We start from the raw sequence: 16,846 nt of genomic DNA, 5'->3' as shown, positions 1-16,846 counted from the left end.
TGCTGTCCTTTTGTTCTTCAGTCTAGTTGTGGAGGATGTCGCTTCACTGGCCCATGTTGGTATTATCATTGCGCTCTTCCCAGGTGAGGCAGATCAGTTGCTGGCCATTGGACAGCTGCTCACGGCAGCTCATGAAAGCGCATGCCAGCTGCCGGCCAGCCCCACTGGCCCTCATATGGGATCCGAACTGGGGCCCTGCTGCTCAGAGCTGGTGTCCTAAGCCAACTCCTAACCAACGCGCCACTCGGCCGGCCCCAGGAAAGGCTTTATACTAGTAGCACTGTAGCTGGGCCTTGAACGATAGGTAGAAATTGGCAGAAATTATAGAAAGAAAGACTTTTAATAGAAAAAAATATATGAATAAAGAGAAATAGAAGTCTAGCTAATGGTAATGTCTTAGGGGTAATGGTAAGAGATAAACATGAGGTAAAATCGTGAAGAGGCTTGAATGTCATGTCACAGATTATATTTTATTCAACAGTTGATAGGGAAACTACGGAAAAGATGTAAACATGAAAGTCACATGATTACAGATTTAAGTGGCATGAGTGGGTAGAAAGGATCAGCAACAAAAAGACTGGAAGCAGGAAAACCAGTTAGGATGCTGTTAGAATAGCCTAAGCAAAAGGTAATAAAACCCAAAAGTAGGGCAATGGCAGTGAAACCAGAACAGAAGTAATGACTACAAAAGACACTGCATACTATTAGAATGATTTATTGGCTGTAGAAAGATAGCCCTTACAAAATTTTAGCCAGATGAGGCCAACATAGGTGTTTTCCACTGTAAAAATAAAAAGGTGGCTCATATGGCTGTTTACCAGAAATGAAGAATAGGAATAGGTTGTAGAAATATTTTGGTGGGACACATATTATGCATTCGCTAACTATTTATTGAACACTGTGCAAGATTATACAGAAGCAAACAAGACAAAACACTACTCTTTCACTCACTGAGCTTATATAATAGATACTGACAATTGCATTAGGGCAAATCTTTATGAGAATTCCTACATTAATAGAAAAATAACTTGTTTACTGAAATGAATCTTCTTTGAAGTTGATCCTGGTTATGTGCTTCCAGTTGAAATTCAAAGCAACAATTGAGTTATCTGAGATCTCACATCCATCTAAATCATTGCTTAGGTGAAGTCAAGTGAAAAATATTTATTGATAGCTATTTAATACTCACACTGAATGAGGTGTCATGGAAAATGCATGAAAGATAAAAATGATTTCCCAAAATGCCAAGAACTAAGATCAGTGAAAAGTGCTACCCTCTTCACTTTAACAGGGGAACAACCTCCAATTCATGCCCTAAAAGACCTATGGTAAGTTATTATTGGAAGATAAAAACCGAAATAATATAAGAATTTCAAAAAACGCTTATGAATAGGTTTTAAAAAGTTAACCACCACCCACTCTAAAAACAAAAACAAGTTACAAGAAGCAAATTTTGAAAATTCATGTTGCAAAATTTGGAATGATTTAAGAAAACTAAAAACAATGAAATAAAAGAGTAAAAAAAGCTATAGTTTACATCACTGAATTCACTTGAATAATAAGTATATCCTAAAATGTATATTAGAATATAGTAAATAAGGGATGGATGGATTAAAAGATTAAACATGACTCCACTTAGAAATCTCTTATACTATGGTTCTTATGGCACTGTTCCAGGAAGTGGTTTTCAAACAGGTAAGGATTTATCAAGAGAGCTTGTTAAAAATGCAGATTCCCTAGGCTGTTAAGAGATTTTGAATTTATAAGATTGTGGAGGGGCTCAGGAATCTACAAATTTTAAGAAGCATTCAAAGTAACTCTACTGCAACTAGTCAGGGATAACACTTTGAGGAATCCGGCAGTGTTTTAACTCAACTAAGATCTTCAATTTATAAACAAGATAAGCTAAACAGAACAAGGTTAAATGCCTTACTCAAGTTTAGAGTTCCCCATTCTTGTCAGGCTGACAGTTAGGCCTCCTTTCCTTGGGCTTTTGCTGTTTCTTCAGCCTCTTCCACTATGTTGCTCTGACCCAGTTTCAAAGTCAAATTCTGTGATTAAGTCTTTCATTGCCATACTTGGGGTCGCACTGTTAATTTTTGTGAGTGTATCTTTTGTGCACAACTGGAGTAAAAAGCTCCCTGGGGAGAAACTGAGCCTTTACTTTTGTATTCCCTCACAGTAAGACATATGAATATTGAATTTCTTTTCACTGTGTTCAATTTGGAAGCTGTATCCTGCTCTTCTGCAAGTAAATACTTAGCACAGTGCAAAGCGTATGAGTACTAAAAAAGGGCAGCTTATGTTAATACTTCTTAGCCCTATAAAGCAGTGCTTTTCTAAGTGTGGGTCATCCTCACAGTCAAATGTGAACCCAATTTAATGGCATACAAATATCATTAAAGAAAAACAGAACCGTTTTTATATGTGTGAGGTGGGTATTGTAATGTAAAATGTATTTCTTACTGCAGGTTGCAGTAAAAAACATTTGAAAGCCACAATTTTGTAAATGTTGATAAACTTCTCCATCACATCTTTACCATTAGGAGGCAAAGATATTTTCTCACCCAATTAACATCAACCATTAGTTGTTCTTCCCATCCTCCACTCCCCAAAGCTAATAAAAGATTTTTTTCTTCATTCGCCCCTTCCTTCACGCAAATGAAAAGAAGGAGAAGGGATAAGTCCTAAGTCTGATGAGCCTTTCTCACAGTACAAGTTTCACAGGAGTCTGTGTTCTTCAGATGAGTCATCTGAGTGTTATGATGCACTTTGGATGGGCTCTTGGAGCTCAAGTGTATCTGAAATTTTAGAATTCTCAAACAGGGCTTTGAAATTTTCACAACCTGCTTCATCCACACAAGGCTTAGGCTTATTAATAATATGTGTAGTTTTTTTCAAGATCACCTTTGCTCATCTTGGAGCCACGTTCTCTATTTCCATCATAACATTACTTTCTGGTAATCCTTAATGCTCTCTACAAATTTAATTATATATGTTCTAAATCAGTACTGTTTTCTCTTAATTAAAGGTAGTATTCATAATGAGAAAGTTGTACCCTTTTCTGGGTTTTGTATGTATCTTGTAACTTCTTAATCAGCAGGCAAAATGTGAATACTTATCTAGGGCTAATAAAGCACTGTGACCTGTCAAGTCTCTAACACAGCCTTATTTTTTTGTACTCTTATCAACAATACTTATTACTTTAGTTTGAAGTCAAATCCCACTTCCTCCAATAACTTTCCTAAATCTCTCCCATGAAATAATCTCCCACCCTCCAAATCTCATTAACACTGCTCATACTTCTACAGCATCTATCAGTCTATGCAATATTAGAACTATTTATGAATCTGTCTCCTACACTAGTTTCCATGATTCACTCTAACTCCTATGTGTATACCTCCCATTGCCCACCAAACACCAGAGTTGATTTCGCAAAGTGGGGCCGTGATTACGTTTACTGAAAAGGTGAAGGGCTTAATTCAGTGGATATAAAAATAGAGTAGGAGCTGCTCTTAGTTGTACACATCATTCATACTCTATTTGCTCAATTGTATTTTTAAAAATAAATAAAACCATTGAAGATATAATGTAAGAACCACGGGGGAAAGGCAATAAAGAACGCAGAAATAAAACACAAGGCATGATAAAACGGTTGTGATGCTCTCTGTACTTCCACACGTGGTCTGGTAAATCGGTGTCTCAAAACCTCAGCCTGCACCATTCTGCCCTGTCATCCCCTTTTACTCTATTTCGAAACCTCACACACCCCTTCGCTGAACTTGCCTTAGCTCTTTCATAGGGCCACGTACCCCCCCCCTCCCCCAAAGTATATTAGGTAACCGACTCTCTTGCCTTGCTCCTGTTCCGGCCTCCACTGGCCACATTCATAGAAATAAGAGTGGGCAACCATTTCCCTTTAACGGTCCCAACTAAAATGGAAGCGCATCTAGACCTGGGTACCTTTAATCCTCTGTAAGCCCCAGAGTTTTCAGGTCACCGTGTTGCCTCCAGTGGCTACCGTCTCAATGTGACTTGAACTAGACATCTGTCTTCCAGGCGTAGTCTTTCCAGAACTTCCCAACGCCATCCTAAGGTCCCATTACACACGCACCCTACCCCGTAGGCCTCAAGGAGAGTTGGTACGTGATTCCGGCCGGTCAAGGTTCCCGAAAATGGCTTGACCGCTGGGCGCTTTTATTGAAACATACCCCAGGCGGACCATCTAACTTCCTTCCTTCAAACTGGTCCTACATTTCCCCACCCGTCCTACACGCCCCGACTTCCCACCATTCTCCCAAGTAACTTGTCCAACCGATCACCTACTCCACCTGGGGAGTTCTGCGTCCGGACTCTCGACTAACCTCACTCTCTTCCTTTTCTATTCCCGGATGGAGGGGACGGGGCTCGGCCTTCCGCTCGCTCGAGGGTCTCCACGCCGGCCCCTCGCCCCTACTCTACCGCCGCTCCTCCCCTACTCACTTTGGGCTTCTCGGTCAATTTCTTTTTGCTCTTCTTCTTCTGCTCGTCGCTCCTGAGCGTCTTCAGCAGGACCAGGTCATCAGGGGCCGGGGCCGGGGCGGCCGCCGCCTCCTCCCGCTTGCGGGGCGGGCTCCTCCGCTTCTTGCGGGCGCCGGCGCAAGCCGCGGCCCAGCCGTAGCACAGCAGGAAGAGCAGCAGCAGCCCGAGCGCGCCCGTGCCCACCAGGATCACCCAGCCCGGGTACCGCTTCGGTTCCAGCCCCAGGTCGAGGCCCAGCTCGGTGCGCAGAAAGCCTAGGCCGACCGAAAGCATTTCCCGCAGCCGGGCCGAGCCCTCCTCGGCCTGCTGGGCCAGCTCGTCTGGCCAGCTCCGTGCAGCCATCTTCCCTCCCGTCAGAGGGAGCGCAGGATGACGCTGGGGCGCAGAGACGCCGTGGAAGAGTCAAGGGAAGCTAGGAGGGGCCGGGCCGACTGTCTCAGGCCGAGCGCATCGCGGCCGCCCCTCGCGCCGGAGCCGGGATCGGCCGCTGCCGCCGCCAGGAGTAGAGGGGGCTCCCAGTTCCCCCTTGTCAGCCTCACTCGGCCGCCGCCAGGAGGAGGGGGGGCGGCGGGAGGGAGTGTCTCCAGTGGCGGCCGCTAAGCGGCGTCTCGGCGCCAGTGCCAGGCTCCGCTGTCTTCCCCCGGCGGAACAATGGCGGCTTCGGCCCGGATCCAAGCCGCGCGCGGGGACTACCGGGGAGGGCCGCAAGTCACGTGGGAGCCGGTGGGCGGGGAAGGGTATCACGTGGGCGCGGGCCGGGCGGGGTGGGAGCCTTTGGGGCCGGGGCGCGGCTGTCGCCGTTGGCTGTGACTCTTTCGGGCCTGGTGGAGGAGCCGAGCCTGGGGATCGGTGACTGGACGGGAGGCTGGGAGGGGTTAACTGGAGGAAGCCTCCGCGGGGTGGCTGGTGACCCGAGACTTGGCGACGTGGCACTTTGAATGAGTCCCGGGGAGGGGCTCACGGGGAAGCCGGCGTTGCTGGCAGAGAGGGGAGGAGGGTGAAGAGCGAGACACCGGGTCACAGGGCCTAGGTCAAAGTCTTCCTGGTACGAGTAGGTTTTCTTCATTCTATTTCTGGGAGTGGTGGTGGAGTAGAAGCGGTGTTTTCCCTTGGGCCAGTGATCGGCTAGATACTTTCAGAATGGGCTCCTCTTCCAGGGCCTCGGTGTAATTCACATTATGGGTACTTCTATTCAGGGCCAACTAACGCAGACTGAGTGCCTACCATTCGCCTGCCTGGCTAGAACCCAGTCCTGTCGTATTGTTCATTCACTCTGTTTGTTCGTCTCCAGAATTCAAAAATTGGAAAGTCCGTAGGCGGCAATATTTACCTACTAATTTGTAGCTTTAAGAAATAACAGAAACACATTAAATTGTGTTTACATGTTAGAGGTAGCTTCCTTGTTGCACTTTGAGCTTTGATACAAGACCACAAAAATTTTTTAAATTATATTTTGGTATGCTGTGTTGACCATCTCTGTGTTGACCACCTCCTTAGAAGGAAATGAATTACCTTTTCAGATTTTAATTACTAAAGTGATGATTGGGGATTACCTTAGGGATTTTAAATTCCATTTGCTATAAGGAAACTCCAGTGTTTTATCTTTAAGTGATAATTAGTATGTAAGCAAGTGTCTTAAGTGAACTAAATATAGGCTTTCTCAAATAGAAAGCGTGTAAGACTATTTAGACCAAATGTCAAAAATGTATTTTGACCTACTTTGCAACAGTGTTGTAATGCATTGTGTGATTAATGGGTCGAAGGGAATTTTGTAAATAATAGACATAAACTACCCCAGCTAAGCTTTATACAGATTTACAGTTAAAGACTGTAAATTACAAGGTCAACAATTTAGAAGATGTCATCGGGATCTGCTTTAGCTCTAAAAGTTTCCAAATTTTATTATATTTATTAGATTTGTAATCCTACACTTATGTTTTGTTTTCAGAGACAGGGTGATGACTTGCCTGAGAAGTTCCACTGCCCATTCTATTTAGGTTAGCACCTGTGGATTTATGAATTAAGCTATTGTACGATAATATCAGGGTTTGCCTGGGTTCCCTTGGCAGCCTAGCAAGTATTGATTATGTAAAATCATATCTTTTTTTTTCCATGACTGTCCTTTAACCTTAAAAAGTAAATATATGTTTACTGTATTAGGTAATACAGATATAATCATTTTTCATATATAACTTTCTAGTCATCTTTCCACATATTTATATTTTAAAAACAAAAATGGGGTCATAAACTTTTTGCTGTTTTGCATTTAATATGGTCACGAACATTCATGTCAGTTGATAAAGCCCATCTGATAAAGCTCACAGGAATATACCTGTAGCATACAAAGTTAGGTTTATTGCAGCAGAATGAAGTTTAGATAAAATTTAAATGAAGCAATGCTTTGAAAGACTCAAAGCAAAGCAGACTATGTGTAAAGGAGTTAATATCTTATCACATAAGGGCCATACCATTTGACTTCATTTAACCTTCATTACTTCCTTAAAGGCCCTATCTCCAAATACAGTCAAATTGTGGGTCAGGGTTTAAATATACAGTATGAGGTTTTTTTTGGCCGAGAGGACAACAAACATTTATTTAGTCCATAACAGTGCAGGAGTTTCCACTCAAGGAGCTTATCTTTGAGGGCTGATGAAAGAAAAATTCCAACAAATTTTTCAAAAATGTTGAAAGAAAAATATTGCCATTATAAACTCCTGGATTACAGGATTATACACCTATGAGGGTGGTTACAGGGAACTACAGCTGAGTGTGCCAATAACTTGGAGATATGGTCTTGAAAGGGTAATTTTTACAATAAGTCTAGTAAGAATTAGTAAATAATGAAATTATCTGCTAAAGTATCCTAAGCTGAGAGATAGTTTATAAATGTGTTATTGAAAGGACCAGGATATTTGCAAGTCTGTTTTTAAAAGATCAGGAGATATGCTAAGAACCTGTTTGGGGCTAAAAACTTTGGGGTATGAGGGTTTGGGCCAGGGGAAGCAGAGAAGATTGAATGTGATAACAAAAGTGAAAATTGTGGTGTATTCAGTGGAATGCATACAGCAGTAAACATATAAAAGGATATTTATATTCTGAAACCAAGTTTAAAAAAGCAGTTATAGAGAAAAATGTAAAAGCATACATGGGAATAATGAATACCAAATTCGGGATAGTGGTTATTCCTAGGGAGAGCAAGAGAAAAATGGGATTGGGATGAGTATACAAGGGGTTACAAATGTATCTATAATGCTTTATCTCTTAAACTGGATTATGGGTATAAGAGTAGTCCTTATATTATCTCTATTTTTTGTATGCCTGAAATAATTTGTAATTAAATTTAAGTGATAAAAATTAAATAGTTTGATTAATTAGCAGTAGTTTGCACAGGGTCTAGGCAAAATAACGGAGGCTCCCCTGGCTCCCAAAATGCTGGGTTGCTATAATCATACCCTGAGTAAAGTATTTGGGGCCATCTTAGCTCAATAGGCATCCGTAAGGTCATTTAACTCCGTTTACTTTGATTTCATGCACAGCACACCACATCCAGGTTGTAATATGGCATCTCATGTAGACTTACCACATGAGAGAGAATGGATTGAAGAGCTGACTTAAGTACTCTGATCTTCTCAGCAGTAATATTTATTAGTATAAATTGTGTATTCTCAATGGAGCAGTATTGCTCCTATGGGTATAAAAATTGATCTCTGGGGGAAAAATCTTTTTTTAATACATAAAGTACACTACATGCAAAGATATACAATATATCTGTGATATTAAAATTTCATGTGGCGATTAGGAGAAAATATCTGAAAGGGCCATTAGAGGGGTGATAATGAAAAAAATGGTTGAAAAATAATGATGTAAAGGAAGAAATTGACACTCTGTTTTTTCAATTAGGCTCCTGTGTTTTTGGTTAATCATTCTCCTTGGGTAATTTTTTTTCAATGAGTTTTTCACTGCACTTTTGTTAAATCCCAACTGTGCTTTAAATACATGCTGTTGGTCCTCAAAAATCTCTGAACCTAGTGAGGATGATGGACCTTTCTTAAACAGCCTCAATAGAAGAGTGTATTGCTATATAGTCAGTTTCTTTGAGCATGGAGATTGTACTGGATGCTGTTGATGCACCTCCCAGATCCCTCTTCAGTAATGAAGGAATTATTCCCCAACTCTGGGAGGATTACCAGGAGATATCCCCTAGGTGTCAGACTTTTGAGGAAAATTACTGAGGAAAACTTCCTCAGCCAAGGTCATGTCTCTTTCCAGGGATAGCCCAAATCCAATGATTCATCAGTCTGGGGGTATAAAGTTCTGGCCTTATTGCTCCAACTTGGGACAATTTTAAAACACTATCCCAGCCCCCAGAACACTCCCTGGGGTTGGCTAAGGACTGCTGGTGCTGCATCTCAGCTCTGTTCTACCTCCTGCTTCCATTGGCGTTGGTTCCAAGAGTATTTCCATTTATGCTAATCTATCTCAAAGTCTGCTTCCCAGAGAACCCAATCTGTAGCAGGGATGATGAGGTATTTACAAAATGTTTGATATCACAAAGAAGCGAGAGAATATTTCTGCACAGGATTGCAGAACACTTTAAATGCAGTATGTTTAGATTAAGTAGAATAAATATAGGGAAGGAGCATGAGGACTATTTTTACAGAGAAAGAAATTAAGGGGTTGGATTCCAAGCTTGCTGTCTATGTGCTCAAAGATACAGAACTCAGGCAGACATTACTCAGTGACACAGAGCAATCCCCTGGAAGACTAGAGACTCCATTAGGACCATCCCTGTAGTTAAACCCATAGCAAATTAAACACAGGTTGTGTTTTACAAGAGTTAACCAACCTGCCCCTGTTCTGGCATCTTATTGAAGTTAAAGATAAACTTACCATTGTTCTATCTCTCTTTCTCTTCATACCAATGAAATTTTTGTGGAAGCAGAAAACACATATAAACCCTAGCCTGGGGGATGGAGGGGTCTTTTCCACTTGTGGTTAGAGACTGCCACTCTGTCTATGGGATGGCCTTTGTTTTTTTACTTACTCTCTGCTAAACTTACTTTAAAACTCTGTATTGGCTCACATTAGAATACATTCCTATGTGAAGCCAAGGACCATCTTTTCTTTTCCCGCAACAGAATGTTGCTAAGAAGAGAAGGGAGAGGATAGAGAAGAATTTCCAAGCATGGGGACCAGCAAAAGTGAAGGCTTGGGACATGAGAGAACATGGTATATGTCTGGAATGTGGAGAGCATTGTTCTGTATAATAGAGTCCTTAAGATTTTGACGAGGATGAGAATGGTAAAGGTTAAAGACAGAGAATCCTAAAAGCAACAAGAGAAAGGCAACTAGTAACTTATAAGGGAGGTCCCATAAGATTGTCAACTGATTTCTCAACAGAAACTTTGCAGGCCAGAAGGGAGTGGCAAGAAATATTCAAAGTGATGAAAAGCAAGAATTTACAACCAAGACTACTCTACCCAGCAAGGCTATCATTTCAAATTGAAGGACAGAAAAAAACAGCATCCCAGATAAGAGAAAGCTAAAGAATTCATCACCACTAAACCAGTATTACAAGGAATGTTAGAAGGACTTTTTTAAGAGGAAAAAAAAAAAGAATAAAATGGCAATAACTACATATCAACAATTATTTTCAATGTAAATGGATTAAATGCTCTGATCATAAACATAGAGTTACTGAATGGATAAGAAAACAAAACCGTTACATGTGCTGCCTATAAGAAACTTGCTTCAAATTGAAAAACACACAGATTGAAAGTGAAGGGATGGAAAAAGTTATTTCAAGAAAGTGGAAAAAAACAAAACAAAAAACGGGGTAGCAATACTTATACCAGACAAAATAGACTTTAAAACAAAGGCTACAATAAGAGACAAAAAAGGACCCAGTAATCCCACTTCTGGGTATTTACCTGAACAAACCCAAAACACTTCTTCAAGAGGACATGTGCATCCATATGTTCATTGCAACATTATTTACAATAGCGAAGATGTGGAGGCAGCCTGAGTGTCCATCGATGGATGAATGAATAAAGAGGAGGTGGTACATATATACAATGGAATATTCCTTGGGCATGGAAGGGAATGAGTCTTGCCTTCTGTGGTGGCATGAATGGACCTAGAAGGTATTGTGCTGAGTGGAGTGTGTCTGACAGAGAAAAGCAGATGCAATATGACTTCACTTATATGTACACACTCATAGATACAAAGAACATTTTGATGGTTGCCAGATAGGAATGGGGTTGGGAGTGAGTGAAAAAAGGGAAGGGATTAAGAAGTGCAAATACACTATTACAAAGTTGTCATGGGGATGGTAGGTATAGCACAAGGAATATAGTCAATAATGTTGTAACTGTATGGTGTCAGATGGGTACTAGATTTATTAGGGTGATAGGAGAGGGGCTAAGGGATAGGGTGAAAAAGGTGAAGGGATTAAGTACAAATTGGGGGGCCAGCCGAGTGGCTCAGTTGAAGAGCTCAAGTTCTGAGCAACAGGAGCCGATCTGATTCCCACAGGGGCCAGTGAGCTGCGCCTGAGCTGAGCTGCTGCTGAGCTGGTGAGAGTGCATGCTCTTAGCAGCAAGGTTGCCAATTCGACACCTGTATGGGATGGTGAGCTGCACCCCCACTCTCCCCCCTGCCCACAACTAAGATTGAATTTGGCACCTTGAGCTGAGCAGCCGCGAGCTGCTGACAGGCGGCCACATGGTTCAGTGTGCAACAAGGTTGCCGGTTTGACTCCCACATGGGGTGGTGGACTATGCCCACCCGCAAATAGATTGAAAACAGCGACTGGACTTAGAGCTGAGCATGTGCCCTCCACAACTAAGACTGAAGGACAACTTCAGTTGGAGCTGATGGGTCCTGGAAAAACACAATGTTCCCTTTCCCCAATTCCCCAACACTGTTTCCTTCTTCAATTCCCCAATAAAATCTTTAAAAAAAGAAGTACAAATTGGTAGTTACAAAATAATTATGAGGATGTAAAGTAAAGCACAGAGAATATAGTCAAGATGGTAATAGCTATGTATAGTGCCAAGTGAGTACTAGACTACGAAGTCTGGCATTTAAGTTCGTGAACTTGCCACCATGCACTTACATTGGCAGCACTGTACAAACAGCTTGGTAAGTTTCATAACCTTGGTATATCAGTGTCTCATAGTTGTGTTTGTGTCGACGTGTGGTGGTGTCTTGCTGAGTGGAGTTTATTATTGTGAGTTTTTTTGTGCCATTGCAAGAATGTCTGAGCTTGAATTAGAGCAACAAACAAACATTAAATTTCTTGTTAAACTTGGCAAGAGTGGAAGTGAAATCAGGGAAATGTTAGCCCAAGTTTATGAAGATAATGCCATGAAGAACACAGCAGTGTACAAATGGATTAAACGTTTTTCTGAGGGAAGAGAACATGTCACTGATGACTAGAGGTCAGGGAGGCCAGTAATGAGCAGAACTAACAAAAACATTGCAAAAAAAAAACAACAACAGACAAATTGTGCGTCAAAATTGTCACTGACTGCGAGAAGCATAGAGGACCAAGTAAACATCGATAGAGAAACAGGAAAATCTTAACTGAAAATCTTGGCATGAGAAAGGTGTGTGCAAAAATGGTCCTGAAGGAGCTCACCAATGGACAAAAGGAAAGGACAGTCGAAGCTTGCCAAGACCTTTTGGAGAGGCAAGACGATGTTTGGGTCATGTATCACTAGTGATGAAACATGGGTGTACTAATATGACCCTGAAAGAAAGTGTCGAAGTGCACAATGGAAGTCAGCCAATTCTCCATGACCAAAAAAGTTCCGTCAGCCTAACTCAAGAGTCAAAACGATGTTGCTAACCTTTTTTGATATCAGAGGGATTATTCATTATGAATTTGTACCAACTGCACAAACAGTTAACCAAGTTTACTATTTGGAAGTGATGAAAAGGCTGTGTGAAGAAGTTAGACAAAAACAACCTGAATTTTTCACGAACAATTCATTGCTCTTGCATTACAACAATGCACCAGCTCACACAGCACTGTCTGTGAGTGACTTTTTAGCCAATAGACAAATAATTGTAGTGGAGCACCATCTCTACTCACCTGATCTGGCCCCCAGTGACCTCTTTCTTTACCCAAAGATAAAAGAAATATTGAAAGGCAGACATTTTGATAACATTCAGGACATCAAGGATAATATGATGACAGCTCTGATGATTATTCCAAAATGAGTTTCAAAATTTCTTTGAAGGGTAGATGAGGCGCTGGCATCTGTACATAGATTCCCAAGGGGACTACTTCGAAGCTGACCGTACTGATATTCAGCAATGAGGTATGTAGCACTTTTTCGAGGATGAGTTTGCTAAATTAGTTGTCAGACATCATAGGGGAATCACTTCTTAAATTATACAAATGGCTAACCACTATACTGTACAACTGAAATTAACACAAAACAATATTGAATGTTTTTGTGAAATAAACATTTTTCAATTAGTTTCAGCTGTATAATAGTGCAATAGTTATACTTTTTACCCCTCAAAGTGACAACCCCCCCGCCCCCAATCCGCCACCCCACTCTCCCCCCTTATCATACATATCTATTACAATTCCCTTGACTCCACTCCCACACTATACTTCACGTCCCATGACTATATATATTCACTTATAGTTGACATACAATATTATACAACATCAGCTTCAGGTGTACAGTGCAGTGATCAAACCTCTTCCCCATCCATGATGCATTCTCCCTAGCAAGACATGTGACCACCTGACACCCTACAAAATACAACATTGTTAATTATATTCCCCGAACTGTCTTTCATATCCCTGTGACAATATTGTAGTTACCTATTTATGCTGTCTAATCCCTTCCCCTTCTCCTTCATCCCCATCCCCCTCCCAACTAGCTACCATCAGTTTTTCCTCTATATCTCTGAGACTATTTCTGTTTACTTTGCTTGTTCATTCAGTTTTTTAGATTCCACATATAAGTGAGATCATATGGTATTTGCCTTTCTCTGACTTATTTCACTTAACATAATGTTCTCTAGGTCCATGCATATCATTGTAAATGGTATGATTTCATTCTTTTGTATAGCTGACTAATACTCCATTGTGTAAATTTACCACAATTTCTTAATCCAGTTCTCTACCGATGGGCATTTCAGTTTCCAAGTCTTGGCTATTGTAAACAGTGTTGCATGAAATGGGTGCATATATTTTTTTGAATTAGCGTCTTGTGTTTCTCTGGATAGATATCCAGGAGTGGAATTGCTGGGTCATATGGTAGTTCCATTTCCAGTTTTTTGAGATACCTCCATATTGATTTCCATAGTGACTGCACCAATCTGCAGTCCCCCCCCAACAGTGTAGCAGGGTTCTCTTTTTCCCACAGCCTCACCAGCACTTGTTGTTTGTTGATTTATTGATGATAGCTATTCTGACCAGAGTGAGGTGGTAGCTCATTGTGGTTTTTATTTGCATTTCTCTAATGATTAGGGAGGTTGAACATTTTTTCATATGCCTGTTGGCCATCTATATGCCTCTTTAGAGAAATGCCTCTTCATCTCCTCTGCCCATTTTTTAATTGGGTTGTTCGTGTTTTTGGTGTTGATTTTCATGAGTGTTTTATAAATTTTGGACATTAACCCCTTATCAGATATGTCATTGAAAAATATCTTCTCCCATTCAGTAGGCTTCCTTTTTGTTTTATTGATGGTTTCCTTTGTTGTGAAAAAACTTTTAAGTTGATGTAGTCCCATTATTCACTTTTTTTTTTTTTTTTAGTTCCCTTGCCCCTGGGGATGTATCAGTAAAACTATTGCTCAGGGTAATGTCTGCAAATTTAGTCCCTATATTTTCTTCTAGGAGTTTTATGGTTTCAGGTCTTACAGTTAAATCCTTAATTTATTTTGAATTAGTTTTGTATATGACCAAAGGAGGTGGTCCATTTTCAATTTTTTTTGCATTTGTCAGTCCAATTTTCCCATTACATTTATTAAATAGACTATCTTTGCTCCAATGTAAATTCTTGCTTCCATTGTCATAGACTAACTGTCCGTATATGCATGGATTTATTTCTGGGCTCTCTATTCTGTTTCATTGATCTATGTGCCTGTTTTTATGATACCAGTACCATACTGTTTTGACTACTGTAGCTGTGCAGTATGGTTTGATGTCGGGTAGCGTGATACCTCCCACTTTGTCCTTATTTCTTGAGATTGCTGTGGCTATTCGGGGTCTTTTATGGTTCCATATAAATTTTAGGATTATATGATATATTTCTGAGAAAAATGTCCTTGGTAATTTGATAGGAATTGCATTGATTCTATATATTGCCTTAGGTAGTATTGACATTTTAACTATATTAATTCTTCCTATCCATGAACATGGTATGTATTTTCATATATTTGTATCTTTTTTGATTTCTCTCTTCAGTGTCTTATAATTTTCAGAGTACAGGTCTTTTACTTCTTTGGTTAAATTTATTCCTAGATATTTTATTGTTTTTGAAGCAACTGTAAAAGGGATTGATTTCCTGATTTCTTCTTCTGATAGTTTATTATTGGTGTATACAAATGCAAGTGATTTCTGAATGTTAATTTTGTGTCCTGCTACCTTACTAAATTCATTTCAGTTCTAACAGTTTTTTTGGTGGCGTCTTTGGGATTCTTTATATACAGTATCATGTCATCTGCATATAAAGACAATTTTACTTCCTCTTTTCCAATTTGGATGCCTTTTATTTCATTTCTTGTCTGATTGCTGTGGCTAGAACTTCCATAACTATGTTGAATAGAAGTGATGAAAGTGGGCAGACTTGTCTTGTTCCTGATCTTATGGGGAAAGCTTTTAGCCTTTCCCATTGAGTACGATGTTTGCTGTGGGCTTATCATATATGGCCTTTATTATATTGAGATATGATCCCACTATTCCACTTTGCTAAGGGTTTTTACCATAAATGGCTGCTGGATTTTGTCAAATGCTTTTTCTGCATCTATTGATATGACCATATAATTTTTATTTTTCATTTTGTTAATGTGATGTATTACGTAAATTGATTTGCAGATATTGAGCCAACCTTGCATAGCAGGAATGAATCCCACTTGATTGTGGTGTATGATCTTTTGAATGTGATGCTGAATTCTGTTTGCTAGTATTTTATTGAGGATTTTTTGCATCTATGTTCATTAGGGATATCGGCCTGTACTTTTCTTTTTTTGTAATGTTTTTGTATGATTTTGGGATCAGAGTAATAGTGGCTTCATAAAATGTGCTTGGGAGTCTTCCATCCTTTTGTATTTTTTGGAATAGTTTGAGGAGAAGATGTATTAATTCTTTATTGAATGTTTTGTAAAATTCACCTGTGAAGCCATCTGGTCCAGGACTTTTGTTTATTGGAAGCTTGTTGATTACTGATTCAATTTGTGTGATAGTAATCAGTCTGTTCAGAGTTTTTGTTTCTTCTTGGTTCAGATTTGGTAGATTGTATGCTTCTACAAATTGATCCATTTCTTCCAAATTGTCAAATTTGTTGGACTATAGTTGCTTGTAGTATTTTCTTACAATTTTCTGTATTTCTGTGGCATCAATTGTCACTTCTCCTCTTTCATTTGTGATTTTATTAACTTGGGTCCTCTTTCTTTCTTGGTGAGTCTGGCTAAGGGTTTGTCGATTTTGTTTATCTTTTCAAAAAACCAGCTCTTGGTTTCATTGATCTTTTGTATTGTTTTTTTTTTGTCTCTATTTAATTTATTTCTGCTCTGTTCTTTATTATTTCCTTCCTTGTACTCCCTTTGGGCTTGTTTTGCTGTTCTTTCTCCAGTTCCCTTAGGTGTAAAGATAGTCGGTTGATTTGAGATTGTTCTTGTCTTTAGATAGGCCTGCATTACTATGAATTTTCCTCTTAGGACTGCTTTCGTTGCATCCCATAGATTTTGGGTTGTGTGTATTCATTTTCATTTGTTTTAAGATAGCTTTTGATTTCTTCTTTGATCTAATTTTTGACCCACTCGCTATTTAATAGTATGTTATTCACTCTCCATGTATTTGTGTGCTTTCCGGGTTTCTTCTTATAATTTATTTCTAGTTTCATAGTATTGTGATCAGAGAAGACACTTTATATGATTTCAATATTCTTGCATTTATTGAACTTGTTTTGTGGCCTAATATGTGGTCTATCTTGGAAAATGTTCCATGTATACTTGAGAAGAATGTATATTCTGTTGCTTTGGGGTGAAATGCTCTAAAAATATTGATTAAATCCAGCTGGTCTAAAGTGTCATTTAAGGCCACTGTTTCCATGTTGATTTTCTGTCTGGAGGATTT

The 16,846-nt window shown here is 40.0% G+C and overlaps 1 protein-coding gene and 1 long non-coding RNA gene across 6 annotated transcripts in view; one reads left to right on the top strand and one right to left on the bottom strand.

Moving 5' to 3' along the window:
- The window catches only part of MTDH (metadherin), a 99,118-nt gene extending 93,914 nt beyond the window's left edge, over positions 1 to 5,204 (bottom strand). For 2 of the 4 annotated variants that reach the window (XM_019642542.1, XM_019642544.1), the window contains exon 1: positions 4,483 to 5,200. In XM_019642542.1, coding sequence (XP_019498087.1) covers positions 4,483 to 4,863 — 381 coding nt within the window. In that variant the 5' untranslated portion in view covers positions 4,864 to 5,200. Of the gene's footprint in view, positions 1 to 4,482 lie in introns of all 4 variants that reach the window. The other 2 variants (XM_019642545.1, XM_019642543.1) reach the window with 2 other exon arrangements.
- Positions 5,205 to 5,314: 110 nt separating this feature from the next.
- The window catches only part of LOC109382773 (uncharacterized), a 50,968-nt gene continuing 39,436 nt past the window's right edge, over positions 5,315 to 16,846 (top strand). The window contains exons 1-3 of one of the 2 annotated variants that reach the window (XR_002123982.1): positions 5,315 to 5,566; positions 9,660 to 9,750; positions 12,768 to 12,848. This is a non-coding gene — a long non-coding RNA (uncharacterized LOC109382773). The remainder of the gene's footprint in view (positions 5,567 to 9,659; positions 9,751 to 12,767; positions 12,849 to 16,846) is intronic. The other variant, XR_002123983.1, reaches the window with a different exon arrangement.

Source organism: Hipposideros armiger, unplaced genomic scaffold (genome assembly GCF_001890085.2).
Source record: "Hipposideros armiger isolate ML-2016 unplaced genomic scaffold, ASM189008v1 scaffold_70, whole genome shotgun sequence".
NCBI classification, from domain to species: Eukaryota; Metazoa; Chordata; class Mammalia; order Chiroptera; family Hipposideridae; genus Hipposideros; species Hipposideros armiger.
The sequence above is the reverse complement of the archived record's forward strand: the minus strand, read 5'-3'. Positions and strand labels throughout refer to the sequence as shown.